The sequence below is a fragment of the Scophthalmus maximus genome, chromosome 12 (genome assembly GCF_022379125.1).
Source record: "Scophthalmus maximus strain ysfricsl-2021 chromosome 12, ASM2237912v1, whole genome shotgun sequence".
NCBI classification, from domain to species: domain Eukaryota; kingdom Metazoa; phylum Chordata; class Actinopteri; order Pleuronectiformes; family Scophthalmidae; genus Scophthalmus; species Scophthalmus maximus.
The window spans coordinates 20,899,486-20,918,771 of NC_061526.1; the positions used below are offsets into that span (position 1 = coordinate 20,899,486).

At 47.0% G+C, this 19,286-nt stretch overlaps 1 protein-coding gene across 2 annotated transcripts in view; it reads right to left on the minus strand.

Moving 5' to 3' along the window:
• si:dkey-97m3.1 (fatty acyl-CoA reductase 1) overlaps window positions 1-15,635 on the minus strand; it is a 30,950-nt gene extending 15,315 nt beyond the window's left edge. The window contains exons 1-2 of one of the 2 annotated variants that reach the window (XM_035610153.2): window positions 15,345-15,635; window positions 5,460-5,759 (exon numbers count right to left, since the gene is read on the minus strand). In XM_035610153.2, coding sequence (XP_035466046.2) covers window positions 5,460-5,759; window positions 15,345-15,353 — 309 coding nt within the window. In that variant the 5' untranslated portion in view covers window positions 15,354-15,635. Of the gene's footprint in view, window positions 1-5,459; window positions 5,760-15,157; window positions 15,181-15,344 lie in introns of those variants that run through there. The other variant, XM_035610161.2, reaches the window with a different exon arrangement.
• Between the last annotated feature and the right edge of the window lie 3,651 nt (window positions 15,636-19,286).

Genomic DNA, 19,286 nt, shown 5'->3' on the forward strand with positions numbered 1-19,286 from the left:
CTTCGGGATGCACGGGGGGGACGCCAAGAAAAAGTGATGTGCATGTGGGACGAACTGCTTAATCTTAAAGGTGAACACCGTCGACCGATGGCGTTACATTTCATTAGTGGTGCACCTGGAAGAGACGACGACTACATCTCTTCTTCCGCTCTAAATCACAGCTTCCAAGGGAGTGCTCCAGGATTCAGGGCGGGGAAACCTCATCAAAGCGAACTAATGAAAATGGAGGGTCTTCTCGTGTGTCTGTACACGAGAACAAATCAATAGGAGCAGAATAATAAGGTTTACAGGGACAGTGAACGTAGTGTCTGGGCTTGTCGGCGCTCGGTATGCGGGTGGCATCGCGCCCCCAGCCTCTCAGACCGTGACGTCATGCCGAGGAGACGAGGAGAATTTTATCAGCGTTGCGAGAGCGAAAAGGAAAAGAAATGAGGCTGAGTTTTATGATGTGCGCCGCGGGCCTTTGTGCTCTCATCACATGTGACAAGGGAATTAGCCGAGACCGAGAGGCGGAATCAACCATGTGCTTCTTTAAGCACCAGCAGCTTTGAAATCGTAAAGTCTTAAACAAACACAGACTGAAGCGTTTACAAGCCGTAAAAACAACCTTGAGGTTTGGATCGCTGTAAGGTGGTTTTAATTTATCATCCAAGATTTGTCTGTTTAAAAAAAAAAAAAAAAAAGGGAATTCCAGGTCTGTTATCTTCACACCCGACGCAAATCAAGTTTTTCGTGCTATATGAGATTACATACAAAGTCAATGCAAAGTGACACATAAACACAAATTTTCCATAATTCGTGCGCCAGACGAGTGACGCACAATTCGTGTCTAAGAAATTTGCATCGTTCGAAGCCGAGTTTGATCGATGTCATCGTTTTAAGTCTTCGTCAAGTCTTTGTCAAGTCTTTGTCAAGTCTTTGTCAAGTCTTTGTCAAGTCCAAGCCTTTGTGGTTGTGAAGATGATGGTATAACCCAACCGCCCAAGGTACACGGCAACCAAGTGGCGAACACATCACCAGCTCCTGTGTGGGAACCCTTTCCACGTGCAACGCGTGATGTTCTGCCTCAACCTCGTATCAGAGTTGATCTGAAGACGGAGCGGCCGCGGGCTGTAATCTTGATGGAACACGAGCCTGTCCGATACGGCGAGCAGCATCTCCTCTGTCCCGCCACCAGATCGCTTCACAAACTTCTGCCCCCGTCTCTGCGGGCAAAGAGCAGGATTTCCTTCCCCTCGACCTGATCGATAAAACCCCAAATACACGCAGACGCCATCAACTAAAGGTCAAATGATCATGCAGGGGACAAGTAAACATGGAAGCACATGTCACACTTCATTAAGATTGGTTCGTTGGCTTTCCTCCAGCCACTTGCACAGTAGACTCTCCTACGGAGGAGTAGTAGGGCCATCGGTTGCCTCTCTGTATCGCATGATAACCAACCACAGATGAGCAGTCAGTCACCCTCCTCACTCTCATCCTTCAAAAAAAAAGCTTCCTTGTTCAGGATTTAGCTTTTGAGGCCTAAGAGGCTGGAATGCACCCGAGTGAAACGCCGGTTCCTCCTTCGGGATGGAGCGGTTAGATGCTTCGGGTGCATCTGCTCTGTCTGACAGCTGGCACTGACAGTTCACAATGTCCTGCACGAGTGGAAACACAGAGATGCGCCGCGTTAAGGCCCAGCGGGGGGGGGGGATCAATACATCTTGATAGATCACCGGGCCCTGGATGCAAACAAGAGGGAAATCAATACAACCGATGTAGTTACGTTGGGTCAGATTGTGTTAACGGCCAAAGGACTGGAGAGACCCCAGCCCCCTTGCGGAAGACGTCAACTGTTCAGGGCCTCAGTGCATGTCTGAAAGCAACTCCAGCAGGTTGGACTGTATGTTACTGCACATCCACGTGCCTCTGAAAATGGTTTTAGGTTTTAATCAAACACATTCCCAAACACGCCCTCAACTCCCTGATCATAGAAGATACAGGTGAGGCTCATTGAGCAGCAGCAGTGACGTCACATGTTACATGTCCTCAGGCGAGCTCTGGTATTTGAGGCACGAAGCTCTTTATCAGATCTGACGTCAATGAGGTGGATCACACACCAGCCACCTCGACGGTGTGTGAAGAGAGGAAGCACACCAGCAATCCAGGCAAATCAGAATAAAGAAACACAAAGCTGCCCACAGCTACATTTCCCCTCAAACTAATAAAACCCCACAGGGATCGAAACGATTGCAAGTGAAGAAGTGGAGCCGAGTTTGGCCCGCTCTGCTCCGAGACCATTAGACAACATGCTTGAACAAATGTGGCGAGCAAACACACTCGGCCAAACTCAAACACTTGGCAAACGGCGACAATCGGGGAATGTCGGGGAGGAGACGGTGGGAAGGTATTTGCCGAGACTCTGATTCAGAACGCAGCGGCCTTTGTGAGGTGAGGTGGTGAGATTTGGGCGTAAGTACCAACCGTTATCAATATTTAGTCTGACTATCAAATCCATTGTTTAGTTTATTTAATGAACTGGTGTTGATTTTTTATTTAACTTTCTGTCTATATTTAAGTGCATTTGTCTTTTATTACTGTCCATGTCCTTATCTGACTTTTGCCTCTGTGACGCACGTTGGAACTGGCGTTTTAAAAAGACAGACTATAACTTTTACAGCAGAGAGAAGTCTTTATTCAAACGCCCCCGGACGATGTTGACGCTGATGAATAAAAACACCAAATGCCACGCCGATCAATGCGAGTGCAGAGTGAACCACCCTCTAACCAGGATGCTGCCTCGAAGGCAAAATTCCACAGGATCCGGCTCTTCCTACCGGAGGCATTCCACGTCCCACCCCCCTCTCTCTCTCCATCCGACATCCGAACCCTCACAGCTAGAGTCGGTCCTGAAGATGCTGCACAGCCTCGGAGATGAAACGTAAGACTGTTACCAGCCCTCGTGTGGGTGGGGAAAGCATGCAGCGGAGCAGAGGAGAAGCCCTGTGCGAAACCCAGAAGCCTAACTTGGGTCAAGGGTCTGACAATGCCGCGTTCGCCCCCTGGCACCACAGCCGGAGGGGTTAGCGGGCGTCCAAACATTTTCTACTGAAGCGAAGTAGCCTCGGCCCAGAAGGACGCTGGCTTAAATGTCAAAGTAAGTGCGGCGGAGTGATGCACACGGACAATGAGATTCCTATCGGTTTGTCCTTTCCTTGCTTCGGGGGGGCAGAAGCTCCGTGGGATAGATCTCTTGGCCGTTACCTAGCAACAGGTGGTAAAGAAAGATGCCGGCCTGGCTTGAGGGACGAGAGCAGAGGCTACTTGAGAATCATCCCTATTCTGAATAGAAATAATACTGATCCGAGGGGACCCGCATCATGAATAGAAATTGGTACTTGAGGCTCGGGCGTGGACATTTTAATGACACCACTTCTGGACGGGGCGCGAGCACGGGTGAGTCTGCACTTGGCAGAGCATCGAGCGGCGTCCTGATAGCAGACGCTGTCGGAGCGACGCCAAATCCAATGGAAATTCATCGAGGGGGGAAAAAAAAGACCGGCAGCAGATAAATCATAGGTCAATAACAGTGAAGGTGAAGTGGGTTAAACCCTGAATAGAGGTTACCTAATGTGCATCACGAGCTCGAAAAAAGTATATATTGAAAATAATAATATCTCATCCTATATCGTCGTGGTGAGGATTATCAATGACCGCTCAGATCCAGGTTAACGTGCCGCTATTGCGCCAACATTGTCCCAGTAAGAGCTGCAACGATGAGTCGATCGACAAAAATGTTGCAAGCCTGATCAATTAATCTTTGTTTTTTTTTGTTTGGTATTAGCACATGGAACATTTAATATACGATACAAGCTCCCAGAGTCGAAGGTGACGTCTTTAAATGTCGTCCAACTCCCCAAAAGCCAAATATTTTAAAATATTAAAACTTGAGAAGCCGGAAACTTTTGGTTTTCTTTGCCTGAAGAGATACTTCAATGAATAATAAATGAATAATCCATTATCACAATAGTCGCGGATACATTTTCCTGTCAATATACTAATGGACTTATCCATTCTCTCGTGGTTTTGTTAATCTTAAGATTTATCAAGAATTGCGTCGTACTGGGACTGAAAGAGCTTTCTAGTAAACGTGTTGACGTGTTAGCAAATGCAGATGCAGGCACAGCGTTTATCACTTTTCTTTCTGCCCTAGAAGAAAAAAAAAAAGAGGAACATGCATCTGAAAATGTGTCATTTAATCAATTCCCTCTCTCCGTCGCCCACTCGCCCCGTTTCAGCAGCGCAGCAATTACTGACTTGTTAACTGACTTCTACCGTGGCGTCGGAGTGAGTTAATTACACAGCGAGAGCGGTAGTGTGCGAATGTCACGTCCGCCTACAATGATGGAGAAAGGCTCAATTTAAGGGGGCAAATCCTCAAAAACACACACACACACACACACACACACACACACACACACACACACACACACACACACACACACACACACACACACACACACACACACACACACACACACACACACACACACACACACACACACACACACACACACACACACACACACACACACACACAGAGCGGTGAGTGGAATAATGAATGCAGCACCAAAGTACAATGAGAGCAGTAAAAATAGATGCTTTTAGAGGGAGAGGGTGGAAAACCAAAAAAGGTGTGATTTCCTGAGGTGTGCTGACAGTTTGAGGCCGACAACAACCAAACAAGAGCAGGAGGAGGATACGCACACACACACACAACACACACACTCCGGTGTCGCTCCTTCACTCAGTCCCACGTAGTTTGGAGGTTTTTGATGAGTCATGCTTCGCCGCTGATACAGCTGACGCCACACATTTGGAGCTCGTCCCCACCTCACCTCACCTCTCTCCCCCTCTGCTTGTGTCAACTGCACCTCCTCCTCCCCCTTCCCTGATCTCTTCCCGTCTTCATCATCATATCCCACCTCCTCCTCCTCCTCCTCCTGTTGCCACAACTCGACTCCGGGTCGGTTCACCTCTCAGGATTCTCACCCTGACTCGTCATGTTGCTCTCCTCCGACTCTCTGCTGCGTCTCTCGCTCTGAAGCTCCGAGATCAACTATTGGGATGTACCGGGGGGGGGGGGGGGGGGTCGCTAAGTTCGTGTCACCATGGCAACAGCAGCTGCCACTGTAATTCACAGGCAAAATTTCTATCGCAAACATACTCTGAACCGCAAACGCCTTCTGAACAGTCCCTGGTTTCAAATGGTTAATTTGCCCATGAGTCAAAAACACACAGAACCTGTGGGCTGTTTTTTTTTGAGCTGCTGTGATGATTTAACACTTCCCTCTTTCTGTGCTGCTCTTCCAAAGCAACCGAGTGACTGAGGGACGTATATACTGTAGCCTGTGACTTTTGCCACAGAGCATAAGATCACCAGTGTTTCTACGGTGTGGGACGCGGTCGGCTCTTACTTTGCACTTCATCATGTCGCTGACCCTCTGCTGCATGGACTGCCCGGCCTTGGGTCTGACCAGGAGGTAGAGGGCTTTGACCTCGGGGCACGACCTCAGCAGCTTCTCTACCAGCACTTTGCCCATGAAGCCCGTGCCGCCCGTGATCAGGACGTTCTTGCCGGCGTAGTATTCCGCGATGGACGCCATGCTGCCGCCCGCCGGGCTGCTGCTGCTGCTGCTTCGGATGTCCGTCGGCGCGGTCGCTCCCTCTGTCGCCTGCACTGCTGACCCGTCCAGGTCCTGGCCTTCAGGAAGATCCTGCAGAGGGAGGGAGGGAGGGAGGGAGGGATATGAATAAATACTGTATCAGGATGTACTTGAGAAAACTCTGGTCTGAATACAAGTGATACAGTGGTGCAGCTGAAACTCCACTGTGCATCACAGTTACATGACATCAAGGTTGTCAGTCACACACACACACACACACACACACACACACACACACACACACACACACACACACACACACACACACACACACACACACACACACACACACACACACACACACACACACACACACACACACACACACACACACACACACACACACACACACACACACACACACACCAAATCCTTTTTGAAATGTGGCTCAACTGTGTCTCTGTTCTGACCTTCGATGAGGAAACATGTAACTAGTCTGCAAAGTACATGAATATACATACAAGGACAGAGAGAGAGGGCATTGTTCAGGGACAGCGTGTGTGTGTGTGTGAGTGTGGTGATGAGCACACAAGCGACAGAGGATGCCGACTTCAGATAATTTGCATTATCAAATTATGCAAATGATCTGCTATTACAGTCAAGTCTGTGACACGTAGGAACACAATGTAAATTTCTGACATTCATCCACATTATCATTTCCCGCACAAAAAAACCCCACATTTGCATCCGTCATCTTTTACTTTTCATGTGTGGAAGTTTATCAGAAATAAATTGGCAAGTTCTCGGTGACCCACACTCGCCCCCTCCGTGTCCAGCCGCCCTCGTTCTACGGCAACCTAATTGGATCAATCGCGGCGGGTTAATGGACCGCGTCTGCTCATTCTGGGGGGGGGGGGGCCCAACCCGATACGATAAATCAGGAGCTGCGTCGTCTGCTGCTTTTGGCAGTGGCAGGCGGCCAGGTCCGACCTACGCGGGCCTGCATTACGGAAAGAGACGTGGCTCCTGACTCTCAGAAGGAAAGTGATGAGCCGTGGCACCGACTCCCCGATTGCCAGCGCCCATGAACTGTTCGCCGACTCGTCTGGAGGCAGCAGCGGCCGCAGCAGCCGTTGGCTCTTCGGTGAGCATCATCTGATTTTTCCCCCCCGTCCCCTGAAGGAAGACAGCGCGGCTCGATTCGCTCTGAATTTGGGACGCCTGTGGTCGGCCATCTCAATTACATAACACGCGGTTTTCCACTTCCACATCTGCGCGGCCGAGTGCAACGACAGACACTGTATCTGTGTGTGTCTGAGGACCCTTGTAGCTTGATCGAATAGGATCAGCCCTTTTGTCAAGACACCCGCCGTCTAGTTGTATTCGACGGCCGTCGGTCACTGTCCAACATTTTTTGACTGTGGGACTTTGTTCTCGTTCTCAGACAGTAACTGACTCTGTGGTTTGTCTGTGACTCAGTGAGGCCGGAGGCTGCAGCTGTGCGTCCCTGGACAAAGCTCAGTGTTTGGATAGTTTTGGGCTCAAAGCTCACAAACCATGCTCCCAACGTTGCTGCTCGCCGACGAACCGATACATGACGGGCCTCCTTAAAGATGGACGGCGGCCTCGTGGTCGCCATGGCGGCACGTTTCAGTCCCCCTGTCCCGTCCCGCAAGGGAGTGCCGGGGCCGATGGGATAAAAATTGTGCACGAGGCAACGACAACACAACGTTTAGACTCGGGGCGGCAGGCGCTCGATCAGCACTTTGGGTGATTCAGCCGGAGCTGTGATTTTGTACACAAGATCAGCTTTTTTCCCCCCTTTCTTCGTTCATCCCTCTCTCCTGGGTTTTCGCTGATTCCCCGGCATGTCTGCGCAAAAGACAGAAGTCGGAAACCAGATCCTCCTGAGCCACACGTGGCCCAGATAACAAACAATCTTGTATTTACCGGCTTTTATTCCCATTCTGCCATCTGTGCTTGCAATATTGAATTACGCTCCCTTTGCAAACAGGGAAAGAGGTGTGTGTGTGTGTGTGTGTGTGTGTGTGTGTGTGTGTGTGTGTGTGTGTTAGTCACAGAAACTGCAGGCTGGGTTTCACCTCAAGCAACGTACACAGATTTTGACATGTACACCACTTCTGACAGATTGTTTGAATTCAGTTTTTCCCCTGGATCTATAATTGACAGACAAGGCGATTATCTGCAGATTTTCTTCTCGGTTTGCACTAAAACACTAAAAATAAAAACAAAGGTCAAAGTCAAGGTCCTCTGCTGAGGCCCCTGACATTCCAGCTCTGTGCTTCACAGAGATTCCCCCGTGGACACGAGGAGGACGAGGGCAGAGAGGGGGATGAAGTCACTACGGATTAACGCCCAACAATGGGAAATGATCCCGCAGCTGGAAAAGGGCTGGAATGGATGCACACACACAACCCAGATTCATGACACTCAAACACGCACACACACAACCCAGATTCATGACACTCAAACACACACACACACACACACACACACACACACACACACACACACACACACACACACACACACACACACACACACACACACACACACACACACACACACACACACACACACACACACACACACACACACACACACACACACACACACCCGCTACTGCTTTGATTGGTGAGACAACTCCAGCTCTCGCTCGTCCTCATCTGACTGACACTGAGGCCGACGGTCTTTCAGTCTCCGTCTCCTACAAGCTGAGATTTTATCATTTTCTTCCTCCTTAATAGAATTTCAAACATAATTGCGGTAATTCTTTTTGACTGATTTTGCTGGAAATCGTGTGCCGCTGCTGTCTGATGAGGCCTGGATGTTGGTACAGATACCAAACTAAAATAGAATTCATGTTTCTATTTTCACAAATAATCAATCTATCAATCATTAAGTCGCTAGATTTTCAGGAAACAGTGTCTGTGAAAAGATTGGTCAGAAAGGCAGCCGGAAATCTAAAAGGTATTCAGTTCATTGTCATGGAACAGCAGTGATTCACATTAAAGAGGCTAGAACTGTTGATATTTTGGCATTTCTACTTTTAAAAATATGAAATATTAAAACAGCTAAGTGGTTTTAATGTTGCGGCTGATAGGCGTTGTACATTTTTAAAGTCAAACGACCTTGGTGGAGTATCAGTATCAGTATAAAAAACTAGGTTTTATTAATACCTTAACCTGTACTTGTTAATCACACATATTGTCAAGGACAAGCAGGAGGATGAATCTCCAGATGAATTCCATCAGCATTAACCTCCACTTCTCCCTGATGAATACGGCGGCGGCCCGTTCTAGACTCTGTATCATGACTTGAAAGGAAAAGTCGTGGTAGCGGGCAGCAAGGACGAGCAACTAAGACCTGGAGGGACCAGCTCCTCCGGTTTATGACGCCATCTTGACGGAGCAGCGCGTCATGTCCAAAGTCAAACAGGGTCGTTTGTAAAGTAAAGCGAGGAGACGCCCGAGGCATAAGAATACAGCTGAGGTTTTACCGTTGTCTGCAGCCAACGCTGCTGCACGCTGCTGCACGCTGGCCTTGTTTCGTGTTTCCTCCTCCTTCGCTTGTCTGACTCTGGGTTATTCTACGTTTTTCTTCAAAGCACCCCCCCCCCCCCCCCCCCCCCCCCCCCCCCCCCACCCCTCCGGGAGGTCCACGCTTGTCTGTCGAAGGCAGGTTGCTCTAAGCCGCAGCTCTGCGGTCCTTCTGCTGCCTCCGGCCTTATCCGCACCCACCCCTCCATTAGTGGGTCAGCTGAGTGCTGCTGGAGACACAGGCAGCAGCAGCAGCAGCAGCAGCAACAAAAAGTCCGGCTCTACAGCTGAACGCTGACTAAAGCCTTTGTAAACGGACAAAAGTCGACAGAGGCAGAGCGGGAGTGTGCGGAGCGACAGAAAGGGCAAAATGCTGCAAAAATGCAGCCAATAATTAAGGGGGCATTAGTCAACTTGAACGCTGGCAGTGCCAAGCAACACAGAGTTGAGGTCAGTCCCTTTGACTGAGGAGCTCACTGCCAACAGGGTCAGTACAAGCGCTGAACAGACGAGTGAAGTGAACCGCCACCGTCGTCGTCTTTACATCCCTGTGCCAACATGGAGACTCCGTGGACACAGAAGGGTTCTCAGGGGCCAAACGAGTCTCGTCTCATCCAGGACCCAAGACTTCAGGGAAAACCACAAGTAACACTGCAGTCACCCACAACATGATGGTGCGTTCACACTAGAGCCAGACGGATATGGATTTTTTTCGGATATTGATATTAGGGAGTACAAGATACATCGGCCGATATATGTCTATTTGAATCTGTCAATGATTCCTAAGATTTCGTTACCAAACCTTTATGACAAGGAAATGTAATTTGAGACTCGATATTTTAGTTCTACCATAAACTTTATTATAAATTACTGTGAAAAAAACCAAAACACAAACACAAATACAACCAAATATATAGAACTTGAATAAGGAAAATAGCTTTTTACAAGTTACAAGTATGGCGAAATGAAAGTCATAGACACACTACAATTAGATTTTTTTTAACGGCTATGAACCAATCAGATCGCTTGATTCGAGCTACCCGTTTTATGAATATATATCTATATCTAATCTAAAGTGCCACAGTCTGTCGCCGCTACTCGTGGCTGCTAAGCCGTTCGGAGGAGTTTAGAAAGCAGTCGTCTCAACACTCGAGTCCACTTGAATACTTTCCCCTTGAAGAGAAACCAGCCACAGTCGCTCTTTCCATGACGACGACCATCCCACTTCAAACATCTTTATGCTCAACTCCCCCGCTCCCAGTAAACGAGACGGTGACATTGCCCCGTTACACGAACCCCATGTAATTGCGCGGCACTTACAAGAAGCCCGTATCCGACATTACATTAGCACACACGCCAAAAAAACGGCAGTTCTTCTCTTCCATTTCATCATTTTTTGTCCGAGGCAGCAAAAGGCTAATCTAATTAGAATTAATTATGTTCGCCGTGGGCTTCAAGGATTTAGAGCGGTTTAATCTTTAGAGAAAAAGGAAAAAGTAAGAAAGCACGAGCCAGTTTTAAATCTATATGTGAAGGTCACCCAAGATGCCAGACTGTGTGTGTGTGTGTGTGTGTGTGTGTGTGTGTGTGTGTGTGTGTGTGTGTGTGTGTGTGTGTGAGAGCATGTTTCTGCGATTTCATACACGTGCTTCAGTGCATCGTCTACATTACGCGTGAAGGCAAAGAGGGTTTCTGTAATTACACCAGCCGCCTCCGAGTGACGGAGCCTCTTGGAGCCGCGGTGTCAGTTCACGCCCGGCTCAGACCCAGACTGGCAGCTGTAATGCAAATGCCGTGCCAGGGCCGAGAGGTCGCGACCCCCGCGCCGCGTGGTTCATCGCCGTATGAATGGAGGAAACGAACCCAACACGCTGTCCACGCCTTGTCTGAAGTCGCCAGGGATCATGTGGCCGACCTGAAGTCATTTTTTGGGAACAAACTGTTGCTCCACCTTTGACAGAACACTTGATCAAAGTGAACAACAAGTGAGGCTCTGAAAAAGAACACGGATGAGTTCATGTCAGAGACATGGGAAACTGAAGCGATCTGCAACAATGTGATGACTTGGACCAGAAATATATTTTAAAAAGGAGACAAAAGACCAAACTGAAAACAAGACACAACACAATATCTGCCTTCATTGGCCATTGTTACCCAAGTTCATTTTGAAGTCAATATATAATGTGTGGACTTCAGTCTCACGTCACAGTTCGTCTAACTTGTTATTAACTTCTTTTTTAAAACCCACTACAGACTCCTCTGTATTTATGTGACTTGTTGAGCTCAGGGCAAACATTATCACTTTCTTCTTAAGAGTATAATTTGTATTTACGGAGGTTGTGCATGGGAACTCAAACGCAACACGGACGATAGACTGTGAGAAAGTAAGAGAGAAAATTAAAACGCCAATGATAATAAAAATTATTATTTTGAAATGTGTTTCAGTACTTTTGGATCATTTTCAGAACGTTTTAATAATACCACCGTGATTATACTGAAACCATGATGATCTTGGCCATCGTAATGTCTTTTGTCCTGCCAAAGATTGTTTGTTGTGTTTAAATTTGAAATACAAATATGATCAGATTTGTGTTTCCCACAATGCATTTCCTGGTGCAGACATGTAAATTACCATTAAGCAACGCCGCGCCTGTTATTGACAGGATGATTCATCCTCCAGGAATCCAGAGTCTCCCTGTACAACTCACCATACAGTGAAATGTTGAGTGTTTATCATGTGGGAGGAAGTGAATGAGGGAGTGTTTTGCAAAACGCAGCCTTGGGATTTGTTTGATTTTTTCACTTTGCATGGACACTTCCCCAGCTCCAGAGAGCCCAGTGGGCTGTTATGATCGATGTGAGGCAGCCGAATTCCACAGAAAGACCCTCACCGAGACGTGCGGCGGCGACGGGAACGGGCCCTTAATTGGCGAGGCAGCTTCAACCCCTTATCACAGGACCAGACCGGGGCACAGGCCACAGCTGCTCCGCCACGTATCCTGCAGGCTCGGAGCTGGATATCACCTCCATGTGGCCTCCCCGGCTCGGGACCACGTGTTCGCTATTCACGCCTAAACCTGGATGATAATTCAAATCGCAGTGCATCAACTTTGGGAAAAATCCTCCAAAAATTAATGATTCCAAGCCAAATTAGTGTATAACATAATAATATATATATTTTTTTTACCTTTGAGCTTTGTTTTATTTGGTAAGTTTTGTTTTGGTAAGACATAATGTTACTTTTAGGGAAAGTTTTAGGGAAAGAACTTTAAAATTTGCTTCTAAATATGAATTTTACTGACAAAAACGCACCATTACATCCCAAACTGATATTCAATAACATTAAATTTATTATTAAAAAACTTCATTCTTCATATTTGTTACAGTTGTATGCTGCTTACTCAAGGAAAAATTGCACATTTTTACATAATCGTAAAAATTTTAATTTCTAGGAAATGGCCTGGGACATTAAAAAACAAAACAAATAAAGCATTATACACATTACTTTACCGAATACATTTTCTTTGTCATGTGCGCTCATTTCCAATAGTCCTGTTTAGTTACAGTATGACCAGTTATACTGTTGAAACTGAGCAGTGAGTTAAATATGGTCACTAAGAGATGCGTGATACATGTCGGTAATTTGATAGATTTGGCCTCTTGTTCCGTGCTAATGTTTTAGTGTAACAGAGGAACATTGTCGATCGTGTTCAACATCGATTTAAATATTTCACGTCGCAAAACCTGCGTGTGTCCACTGACATACTTCATCCCGGGACACACGCACATACAGTAAAAAGACAGAGTGGTCAAGATTAAACCTGCATTTTACACACACATCTAATAGAGATATTCCATGTCATATGAATAAATAAACACATGAATTAATCTTGCAATGAATATTGCAACATTGACCACATCACCCGGCACAGGGGAGAACGAGTGTTTAATAATCAAGCACTCTTTGCTCTTAATCCAAGATGTCTACTTGCTCTTATTAAGCATTAGTATGAAACTGAACCTCAGTGACATGATACATCCACTTCTACTTCACGGCTCATCATTCATGCTTCTGAACAACAACACAGTCCGCCTGCACGGAAACCAAACTATCTGTGAGCAATCGGGCGTCCGCTGCAAAGTCAGATTACAGTGGCACTAAGAGTAATGTCGTACTTTATACACACGCACGCACGCACGCACGCACGCACGCACGCACGCACGCACGCACGCACGCACGCACGCACGCACGCACGCACGCACGCACGCACGCACGCACGCACGCACGCACGCACGCACGCACGCACGCACGCACGCACGCACGCACGCACGCACGCACACACACACACACACACACACACACACACACACACACACACACACACACACACACACACACACACACACACACACACACACACACACACACACACACACACACACACACACACACACACACACACACACACAATGGCTTCACCTGTTGTCGCCGCCAGGCAGGTTCATAATTAATGACAAGAGGAGCTCCGGCACCGATTGTATCTCGTCCATCCATCACGCGGATTAGAGTCGAGGTAGAGAAACACCAGGGCAACAACACCGATGGTTTTTGAACACGGGGAGGCGTGAACGTCCACAGGTTATTTCAGAGTTGAACAGGATTTAACTCCATATACCATCATAATCGGACCTTCGACGAATGTGACACAAGAGAACGGCGTCCCAAAACCACAAACACACGCACGTACACACACATCATTACAGTCGAATTCATCTCAAGCATATGACAAACTAATAGATGAGACGAGCAACCGTTTGAAAAGACAATTCCTGGCAATGAAAGACAAATTAATTGGAACCATGAGGAGAGGGTTTGTTGTTTTGCTGTGTGCGCGTGCGAGTATGTGCGCGTGCGAGTGTGTGTGTGTGTGTGTTTCAGGGAAAAGAGGTAGCAATCGGCTTTGGCCCGTCTGCTGGACACAAGTCAAGGAGGAGAGATTATAAGAAAGGCTTCTCTCTTCCTGGGACTGGAGTGAAGACGTGGTCTTGGAGGAGCCACTTGAAGAACCATACACTATGTTCATGCCACAGTAACTGATGGGGTCAGATATGAGGTCAAATGTTAAACGTTGGTGCTGCTCAGATTTAAATTTGGTAAAGAAATTCAAGATGGATTCAAGATTTATCTGAGCAGGTGAAAACCAACTGTGACAATTTAGGACTGTGTGAACAGTGATGTGAGGGTAAAGACAGTAACGGTTTTTAACACGCACAGCATCACAGATCCTCTCAGATCTGAGGTTCATTTGAGGTCTGATGAGTTCATTTCCCACGGGATCAAATTTAAATAGATAAATAAATAAAAGTAAACTTAACCTACTGATCATCTGATTAAAAAGATCAATATGAACACCCGAATAAGACATATAACAGAAACATATACTCATATTTTGGTATTAAGCTTTGTGAAGGTACTAATATCTGATTGTAATCGATTGTAATTGAACTTTTTAAAAACTTTAATCACTTTTCTCATTGTTCTTACTGGTCACATGATGATTCAACACACATTCATTTTTACAGAAACACGTGGATTCATGTGAATAATATTTTTGTTACAATATTCCGTTAAAATTGTCAAATAAGTGGTCAATTTGACACGTTTTATTTTTTAAAGTAAAGTAAGTAATAGATCTATGCTTTTATTTTGAAGGCTGCGGCCGGTGCGTGTAGCGGCTAACTGCTGCTAGCTTTCCGCAGCTGCCGCTCCGCACGCTGACCGCGGCTCTGACAGTCGCGCCGTCCGCCGCCCTGCCGTCGGAGGCGGCTTCAGCCTCGTGCCAACTGCGTGTCCTGCTCTCACACGACACGCTGACACTAGAACAAATGAAATAAATGCCCAAACCCCACGTTCATTTGACCCCGCGGGGGCGTGTGCTCCTTTTTTACCCCGTCTCGATGCTCTCTCCCGCGGCTGCCGCCACACAGCAGACCGACCCCGTGAAAGATGCTCCGGCGGCGGCGTGCCGCGACACTCCGCCGCCTCCTCGGAGCCACGTTCACATCCACATTCCTGCACAAGCACACCCGCCGATTTCTGGAGGAGACGGGACATAAAGGAGGGTTTGTTTCCTACCGTAGACATCGGTTGGTGCGGGAGGCTCCTTCCTCTCGCGGGTGTCACAGTCTGTGCGGCGCGGCGCGGCGCGGCGGCAGCTGCGGTCTCTCTGCCTCCTCCCACCGGCCGCCCCTGGGCTCCGGCTGCTCGGGTACTTCCACCCTTCAGACACGCCCGGTTCGGACCCCAGCCGACTGCCCGTCTGCCGGACTGTGTGCGGCGGAGCTCACCGCTGCACAGCTATGAGACAGAGAGTGGGCAGGGGCGTGTCACCCCGCCCGTCCCCTCGCCCCGCCGGCACTGACCGGTACACGCCGCGTGCGAACCAACTCAACTGACCGACAGACTTCATTCAAAAAACATGGAAGTTAACGCGTCTTACGAAAAAAATACAAAAAAACACTTAAAGTCCTTTTTCATTGGTGTGCATTTTGTCTGATAGGTTACAATAATATATTCGGCATATGCCAAACACCAAAAATGTTCAATTTTCAGTAGTTTATTGATGGTTATTTATTATAAATTATAGATAGATATTCTAAGAAAAGGATAAAAATGTCTCAAATTTTTTATTTCTGTTTCATATTCTACTTCGGATCCAAGGAAATTACAGCAGCCTGTGAATAATCTCACTCATTAATATATTGTGACCTGAAATACTCATATTTCAGGTATTTACAATCAACACAATAAAACATGTACAAACTAATCTGACGTCCTCCACGTTTTTCTGCCCCTGGTTGCCCCCAAAAAACCCACTCATGTATAATTAAAGCCATCAAGCATCAGGCATCGAACAGCAGCATGTCGGTGATGATCTTTTGATTCAGCCTGTTGCCTGGAGAAGACTTACAAACTCCAGTTGGTGCCGTTTACTCCACAAGTTACAGCTTTGATTATGATTCACAGTGCAACATAGTTTTCATATTACTCAGCTGAAGGGCCACAGCTGTGTAGTAACCATTATGGACACAATAAATCTCTGTGAAAGTATATGATGATGGTGATGATGGGGATGATAAAAAATCTTTTTGCACATGATGGTAGAACTGGTTTAGTAGACAAAGTCCTGGAGAACAGAATGTGTGGTATGAGCCAAGTGGCTGCAAACTGGGCTTTGACCCACAAACCTCAGCGTGGCCCCTCACACGCTGACAAGGATCTGGTGTCTGTCTCTGACTGTGTGTGTTTGTGTGGCAACAAGACAATCTCTTGTTTTTATATTGTTAAATAAAAGGCAGACAGGAACAGGACGACCCTCGGCCTCCCCTGCAGGTCATCCTCCTTATCACTATTCCACCAGGATCCAAGCTGTGATATTTCTGCTGAGTGCAGGAGATGTTTAAGTAGAATGGCTAATTTTGATGCTAAAATGTTTAGTTTGGTTCGATGTAGCCCCCCCCCGCAACCCCCCAGGTCCCTTTTCCCTGGGGCCCCCAAAGTCCCTTGAAACACTCCTGCATCTGTGCAGCTTTTAGATGAACTGTTTAAACTGTTCAACCACTGCATGACATCATCCTCCGAATGCAGTGCCACTGCAAAATCTGCAGTATATCGCTGAGCCTTTGAGCCCAACGATCGATAAAAAAAAGTGAGTGACTGCCCTCGAGTGCCGTTTAATAAACATGTCAGAGGTGATTCCTCAGCTCTAATGTCCTTGGTGTCTCTTTTAGAAAAAGCAGGGGCGTGTGTGCTGAGGGGACACCCCCCCCCCCCCCCACGAGACACGAGCTCAGCTCTGGATTGATTCGCCCCTGCGGAGGACTACAGGCAGCAGCTGGCAGCAGGCGGCCCCGACCAGTGCTGCCTCTGCAGGGGGGAACTTCTTGTCCCACTCCTGTGGTGCTTCATCTCTCTTTTTGTGTCTCTTTCTCGTCCACTTCATGCTCCTTGTTTATGCCAAAGCTTGTGAAGCACATTTAAGATTCTTCTCAAGGTATTTGTTCAGGTAAAACAGAAGTAGACTCACACTCAAGGTCACAGGAAATTCCACCTGAGGAAAAAATGTCAAATCTGACAAAACTACAGAAATACACGATTCTGCCATTCACTAGTCAATGTGTTTGCATTTATCTCATTTTATGAGGGTAGATGTCTGACTAATAACTTTATGTAAGTGCAATTTTTTTTAATGAAAACAAGCCACATAGAGATATAAGCCTTGTCTACGCTGCCCTCTAGTGGAGACACGAGTGATGTGCACACAAGACATAAAAGCCTGAGATCCTCTGTTGAAGCTGCTCAGTCGACAGGAAGCTGTCAGTGATTAAAAGCAAATAATAATTTAGCAATTAATATTATCACAATATGGTGTCTTATTTTTATTATTTTTTTTAATAAAATCTTCCGCAGGATTTTCACATCACTTGTCGGGTGGCCCCCGTGTGGCCAAATAGAGACACTGCAGTTGTACAAGCACAAGGAGGAAAATAATAAAATGTTCATAACACCATAATGTAGTTATATGCAGATAGACAGATCTAGCAAATGTTTATTGATTAATTTGTCCACAAATTCTCCCATGAAACCTGTGCATCTGACGTATTGACAGTTATTGAATACGCAACAGTAAAATAATCATAACATTTGGATCTATATTTGTGATTATGAATATAATATAATCATTAATTGTATGTCTTGTATTTTAAACTTCATCTGCTGATGAAAGCCACGAGATTAGACGGAAAGTCCTGCAGGAAATCTAGCGAGTGGACCCTTGAGTCAGAAGATTGAAGCTTTAAGTTCGGAACACATTAATAATGTTGACAAATGTTTTTTTAACACACTGTAAGGAAAATCTTCATGTGCTTAATCATGTAAATGACATATATATATAATTGAATTGTTTGTTTGTTAACTATTCAATTATATATTTATATATATAGATATATATATCTATATATATAAAATAAAAACCCAACAACCGTAATAAAACCACACAGCAGCTCATCCTACACGAATCTTCTCATGTTGTGTCAAGATTTGTCTTTTATTTTGACAGCGTTTTCAGAATATCTTACACGTAAACAAGATTTTTGCAAAAAAGTTAATATATCCATAGCGTTTGCATTTCATAAAAATAATCGCTCCCCTTACACCCTTTGTGACCGTCGATGGTACACAGAGTCATATTCATAGAGGATATTTGTTCAGGGCCTACACACTACACAGTGATACTGAGCCGTTCGGGGTTGTTCTTTATGTCTTTTAGTTTGTGTTTTTGTTCTTTTAGCTTTCCGTAGATAACGACTTACAATTTGGTATTGAATGGCTCGGTCGTGGAAAGCAGTGACTGTGTGCAAAGGCTGAGCAAAAAAGTATTGTTTCTGCATCAGACAGAAAATGATGGAGCAGTCTGGTCAAACGACGGCCGTGACGACACGATATGCAGCCAGCCTCTTCTACCTTTCGTCCGACAACTGTACGATGTTGTGTGACGGCGACCCTGCACGCCGTCTACAGGTGGATTGTCTCTGACGTAATAATTCATATCCCAGAACCCTCTGTGTGAGATTGTGCTTTACTCAGTCCAGTTTGCGGGGTCAGCCCTATGGTCCCACAGCCCGATGATCCCACGGCCCCATGGTCCCATAGCCCTATGGTCCCACAGCCCAATGGTCCCATAGCCCTATGGTCCCACAGCCCTATGGTCCCACAGCCCAATGGTCCCACAGCCCCACGGTCCCATAGCCCCACGGTCCCACAGCCCGATGGTCCCACAGCCCGATGGTCCCACAGCCCTATGGTCCCACAGCCCCATGGTCCCACAGCCCCATGGTCCCACAGCCCTATGGTCCCACAGCCCTATGGTCCCACAGCCCAATGGTCCCACAGCCCTATGGTCCCACAGCCCTATGGTCCCACAGCCCAATGGTCCCACAGCCCGATGGTCCCACAGCCCGATGGTCCCACAGCCCTATGGTCCCACAGCCCAATGGTCCCACAGCCCTATGGTCCCAC